Source organism: Eretmochelys imbricata, chromosome 3 (genome assembly GCF_965152235.1).
Source record: "Eretmochelys imbricata isolate rEreImb1 chromosome 3, rEreImb1.hap1, whole genome shotgun sequence".
NCBI lineage: Eukaryota > Metazoa > Chordata > Testudines > Cheloniidae > Eretmochelys > Eretmochelys imbricata.
In genome coordinates, this window is record NC_135574.1 from 115,239,697 (window position 1) to 115,246,392 (window position 6,696).

The 6,696-nt window shown below is 41.8% G+C and overlaps 1 protein-coding gene across 1 annotated transcript in view; it reads left to right on the plus strand.

Moving 5' to 3' along the window:
* ESR1 (estrogen receptor 1) overlaps positions 1-6,696 on the plus strand; it is a 187,850-nt gene extending 181,154 nt beyond the window's left edge. Inside the window, exons 7-8 of the mRNA XM_077811795.1 lie at positions 5,114-5,297; positions 6,465-6,696. Coding sequence (XP_077667921.1) covers positions 5,114-5,297; positions 6,465-6,696 — 416 coding nt within the window. The remainder of the gene's footprint in view (positions 1-5,113; positions 5,298-6,464) is intronic.

The window sequence follows — 6,696 nt, forward strand, 5'->3', positions numbered from 1 at the left end:
GAAACATAACCTGTAGAAAATACACACAAATGTCACAAAGCAAAAACAGATGAAAAATGTACACAAAAATCTCGGAAAAAATTTTGAGAACCATGTTACACAAATTACATATACATAAAACAAACACAATTGATCTCAAGAGGAATTAAATGTGTTTTCAGCCAATTTGAATTAGACATATTTAGCCATAAATATTTAAAATCAATCTCAAATCTAATCTGTTAAATTGTATTTCTAAGGTGTTGTGTAGATTTATTGCACCAGACAAATGATTTTTATTAAGTCTAGAACACTTTCCTTTTCCTGAAATTTTAAGTGCACAGTCATATTAGAGAATATTGAGATTAACTGTAGACATACGGGGCAGGAAGGGACCTCAAGAAGTCATGAAGTTTATCCCCCTACGCTATAGCAGGACTAAGTAAATCTAGACTATCCCTGACAAGTGTTTTGTCCAATGTGTTCTTAAAAACCTCCAGTGATGAGGATTCCTTGACGCTATCGTCATCTAATATCTAATTCCACACTTCCTCCACCACCAATCAGGTCTCTGTCCCTTTTCATTGTTTCTTGTAACTTCGTCCTTTCTCTGTGGTCTTGAGCCGAAAAAAGTAAAAGCGGCTTTTTTCTCTTCAAGCCTCTCTCCCTCTGTATGGAAAAGTGAGAGTTTGTATTTGCACTGCAAGATGCACTATATCGGGGTCAGCAACCTGCGGCACGCATGGCAAAGACAGCACGAGAGCCAATTTTTACTGGCACGCTACTGCCAGCCGGGTCCCGGCCGCTGCCCCTGCTTAGCCCACTGCCAGCCTGGGTGAACGGAACCCCAGACCAGCAGCGGGCTGAGCGGGACCAGCAGCCGGGACCTGGCTGGCAGGAGCCGGTGGATGGAACCCCAGACCAGCGGCAGGCTGAGCCGCTCAGCCCGCTGCCGGGCTGGGGTTCTGTCTGCTGGTGCAGTGTATTAAATTTCTCCCCATAGGAATGTGCTGCTTGCAGAGCACCAGGACTGGCAGTCCTAGGTAGTACACCGTAAGTAGCACATTCCTACGGGGAGAAATGTTAATACACTACACTGGGGTAGGGAAGGCTGTGCCTCCCTAAACAGCTGGCCCACTTTCCGTCCCCTGACTGCCCACCTCATAACCCCTGACCCATCCAACCCCCCCGCTCCCTGTCCCCTGACTGCCCCGCCCGCTATCCACACTCCCGACCCCTGACAGGCTCCCTGGGACTCCCACGCCTGTCCAACCACCCCTGTTCTCCGTCCCCTAACATGCTGTTCAGAGCATCAGGACAGGCAGCCGTAAGTAGTACACCATCAGTAGCACGTTCCTATGGGGAGCAATTTAATACACTACACCTGGCCCCGCTCAGCCTGCTGATGGTCTGGAGTTCTTAAAATATGTTCTCTCACCCCTTATCAAAAATTACACTACAATTAGCTTAAAAACTTAAACTTAAAAACTTTGTATATTACAGAAATTGTTAAAAAATGTATAATGTTAATAAATACATAAGTTTGATGAAACAAAGTAGTTGTTCTTATGTGCCTGTGCTTAATTTGTGTTTTCAATGATTTACCTTCTAAAAAAATCTCGCATGTCTCGCACCCCCAGAAAGGGCATCTCGCACCCCAGGTAAAGAACCGCTATACTAAACTGATAAGATCTGCATTTTAATTTAAGTTTTAATGAAGCTTCTTAAACATCTTAAAAACCTTATTTACTTTACATACAACAATAGTTTAGTTATATATTAAAGACTTATAGAAAGAGACCTTCTAAATATGTTAAAATGTATTACTGGCACGCGAAACCTTAAATTAGAGTGAATAAATGAAGACTCGGCACACCACTTCTGAAAGGTTGCCGACCCCTGCACCATATTGATACCATTTGTGAATTTCTCCCAAGATACCATGGCGACAGCTTGTCTCTTATAACTAGGACAGTGCTGCCATTTCACCAGCTCAATAACAAAACAGAATCTATCCCTTCAGGGCTGCAGAAAACGAAATAAACCTTTCAGCTGCAAAACAAAGCTGTATTTTTGAAAAGTACATTCAGTTCAGCAGTGCAGTGCTTCAAGGGCTCTTCCTTACCATTGTGGTCAAGGAGAACAAGCATCAGAAACACAAAGGCAGCAACATAATGCTGGAGTTCTTGCTGTTAGATTGGATCTGATAAAAGGATCGGTGGTATTTGGCAAAGTGATCACCCTTTATCTCTGGAAACCAATGTGGTGATATTTCTGTCAAAGCAGAAAATTAATATAATTGGTTTACCTATTAAACCTATTAGACTGACAGAACTGTTTTTCCACTGCATGCATCCGATGAAGTGAGCTGTAGCTCACGAAAGCTTATGCTCAAATAAATTTGTTAGTCTCTAAGATGCCACAAGTCCTCCTTTTCTTTTTGACAGAACTGAGTTAGTTTTATGAATACTTCAGGAGAGTACTACACAGCCTTAAAACCACATGGTGGATGGCTTCATGGGACATCCTAATCAGCTGTTGTTCTTTGCCATTGACATAATGTTTTTTAAACATCCTTTCCCACTGAGTCATTCTTATATGTCAGTGGTTTTCAACTTTTTTCATTTGCAGACCCCTAAAAAGTTTCAAATGGAGGTGCTGACCCTTTTGGAAATCTTCGTAGTCCTGTGGACCACAGTTTGAAAACCACTGATCTAGGTCATCTTGTCTTGTGACAGATGAAACATGCAGGGTGGGATGTTGCATCGCCAGTAGTGGTCTTCGGATTCCAAGGCTGAACAGACACTTTAAACTCCACTTGTGTGGTTCTAGAAAGGGTGAAGTGGGCGTTCTCCTCAACAATAGCATCCAAAAAGTCTGTCATTACCATTTGCCAACAGCATATATGGTAACATATTGTGTAGTCCCCTCCACAAATCCATTCGAAGCACAGCTTTGCCTTGTTGGCACAGAATATGAGCCCCACCCTTGCAGTGGCTATGGTTTTCCCTGTCTCTCTCCTTCCATGATGTTCAGGATTCTGGATTGTTATACAGAGTTGGAAGAAAACAGCTTTGAAGATACTTACTTTAAGGCAGCCAGTTCTCGCCTTGCTGAGCGAACTTTTCTGAAGGCAGCAGCCCTTCTCTTTGGTGATGGACAGCTGATATTTCTGTTTCTGAAATGCCTGCTCAGTGAGGCAAGGCAACAGTAATCACCTGGGGCAGTGAGATAACAAATAGCTGTCTTTCATTCAACATTTAATTAGTAAGGGTTGCCAATTGCCAAATCTTTGGGGATTTCTTGGGGATTTGTTTTGATATTTTTAAACAAAGCTCTTTGATGGCTCCTGTGCTAAAGAAGTGTGAGACCTGGGAGCTCCGGGCAGGACTCCTTCCTTTTGAGAGGGTTTTAGAAGTATGAAACTGGGAGGAATTCCTAAAGTATTCATAACACCTGGCAGGATCCCCTGGCCAAGCCGAGCTGTGCTGGTGCTACTATGAGACTATGAAAACATTTCCCACTAATGGATTAAGCGCAGTGAGTCAGAACTAAGAAATTAGTCCCTCTAAAATATTGCTAAGCCATAAAACCTATTAGTAGCATGGGTGTGTGGAGGGTTGAAAATCATTTGGCTGAGAAAGGTCTAAGGGTCTTGTTCTCTTCAATGCAGTTACTCCAGTCTGAAAAATGATATAGGACAAGCAGTCACTGCTTCATATTTCTATAACAACTTTATAGCAATAGTCCAGTGCAGGCAAATCAATAAAAGGAAGAGCTGCGACTGCTGCCTTCCAGAGGCCATACTGTAATAGCTGTTCTGTTCTCTGTCAGCAGGATAGATTCTGATCTCACTTATTCTGGTGTAAATGCCAATGAAATCAACAGAATTACACTTATGATCATTATTATTAATACGATTATTTCTAACGGTGTCCAAAGGAGCTGTAGGTGTCTCTTAATACAGATAGAAAACAGGGTCCTTGCACCAAACAGCTAACAAATGTGAGGGACTAGGAGGTGACAGACAGTAGAGGTGGGGACAGGAGTAACTTCAAACCAGTTACACAATTACTCAGTGAGATCTAATACAGAGCATGATGGAGCAAGAAAAGTGGGAGATTTATTATAACTATCGTAAATTGATCTCTTACCTGGGTTTAAATCTGGAGTAACTGAACTCATAATCTGGCCCTTTATCTCCAGTTCCATTTGACTGTTTCTCCAGATGCTGTCATCACTACTATACTGGTTGCTGGTTAATTTCAGATTGGACCAGTGCTATCAGACTGCATTGAGAAAAATAGTAAACTGCAAGTGCTAGATTTTATTGTGGATTGTTTATGAAGGTCTGTGGCTTGGAATTTATAAAGAATGGAGTTTAGTCTTTTACAAACCCCGCCCATCTTGTTTGAAGAATACAATAACTGACCTAATAGCATCACCTTCCTTGGGGAAAAAAAGATTCTTTGAAATAGCCAGAGACCCTAAGACATAGAGGAAGGTAAAGGTAGAGGAAGGTAAAGGCTGCAGTGTAATTTTCCCTTTCAGTCAGTTTGATTATCCCACATTATGTTTATCTATGAGAAACACTTTTCCTCATGCAGAAACACTTTTTCTACCTTGTTTTATTGTAGATACAGCATAAAGGACTCCAACCAAAGTGCCAATCAGTTCGCTTTCACCATACCCTCTTTGGGTGGGTGGGTGGAGCTGGGTTTGTGCATGAAAGCCACCACCATGTTTAATAATAATCTCTGGGAGCTGAAGCAGCAGGAGCAGAGGAGGCTTAACAAGAAAACTGGTTATTTATTGTTTGTCACTCGTATTTGCAGTTTGGGTTGTTTAATATTTTCTGAGTATACCCATTGTTTTGTTTTTCATCTAGACCAATGTGTGTCCATTCCTGATTCTCACCATTGTCATTTTGGAGAGACCTCCCTTCTTTCCTTAGCCATGTTCTCTTTAGGTTGTCTCTAACCTCCTGTTCTCCTTCCTACTGCCAGAAGAGAACTAAGTTCATATTGCGTTTGGCTCTCATGCCTCTTCTGGCCTCGTAAGATCCCTGTCTATGAGACTGTAGCTGTGAAAGTCTAATCTCTCTTTGTGTTGTTCTCCCCCCACCCCACCCCAGGTGTGTATACATTTCTTTCCAGCACCTTGAAATCTTTGGAAGAGAAGGAGCATATTCATCGTGTTCTGGACAAAATCACAGATACATTGATTCATTTAATGGCCAAGTCAGGTCTCTCTCCGGATCAGCAACACAGACGACTGGCTCAGCTCCTCCTCATACTCTCGCACATCAGGCACATGAGGTGAGAGAATGCACATGCAGCCTTCTGGCATTGTACAAGACAACTGTGCAAAGTTCAGCATGCAAGGAAGGTTTTGCTCTGTTGATACAGCCAGATTCTGATAAACTCGTGTTGAATAGTAACTTACTCAACACGTGGGTCTTTTTCTTCAGTGAGGCTACTTGTGGGGCAACATGCTAGTCAGTGTGAGTGAGGGTATCACAGTGTGGCCCATAATTCCGAAATAGAAACAGCCCTTCTGTTTAATATCATGGGGGAGGGGAAACTGTCCCTAACGCTATTTGTTTCTTGTGCTCTTTAAGGTTCCTCTGCTTCTGGTGTCACTATACTGCAAGGGAGTCTGATGATGGAGGCAGGACCTGATTGTTGTTGTTATAAACACAATGTCTTACTCTGTTTATAACATACCGAGTAAATTGCAGCGGTATATAACACCCCAGTTCCGCAAACCCTGCTCACATTGATAGGGACAGGCATTCTCAAAGTAGGGAATTCAGACTCTATCTCCATGATTTTTAATAATAATTAACAGTTATTAAATATTAACAGTGTTTGAAGAATTTAATTTGCTCTTAGTCTAAGCAAAAGGTCTATACAACCCTGATCAATTCAATTATTCAGTTCTTGATGTGAAACTGGGCTCCTATACCTTATAGCTGGAGTGTTAGAAATCTGACAGTTCTAAACAGGTACAGTTTATTTTTAAGGTGGGCAAAGCACACTGGTTGGTTGGTGAATGGAGTTAGGGTTCCTTGATCCCACTACATAAGTGACATTTAAAATAGTGGCAAGCGTCACTAAAGTTACAAATATGAGTGGTGAAAGGGTTAGTAACACTCCCTCATTTTTTTTCATCCCAGAACTGATCTAGACGTTCAGGCAAAACCCAGGGTGGTGGTTTGTTTTTGTTTTTGTTCTTTTGCCATTTGTAAACTTTGTTATTTTTCTTGTTATGGTAAGTCTGGCAATCCAATGATTTGGTAGTTATGGGCTGGATATGCGATTAGCATTAAAAGCCAACACATTGGGGGGAAACTGATATCTTAGGTATCATTGTGTGGTAACTGTTGCCAGATGGTAGCTTTTTAATGGCAATCACTGTAAATATTATGGATTGTCATCTCATTATGGAGTGTCCTCTGACTTTGTTTTCATTGAAATCCACAGCAATAAAGGGATGGAGCACCTATACAACATGAAGTGCAAAAATGTAGTCCCCCTTTATGATTTACTGCTGGAAATGCTAGATGCTCACCGATTGCATGCCCCAGCAGCCAAAAATGCTGCCCCGATGGAAGAAGAGAATCGAAGCCAGTTGACAACTGCATCAACTTCATCACATTCCTTGCAGTCCTTTTATGTAAACAGGGAAGATGAGAATTTGCAAAACACAGTATGA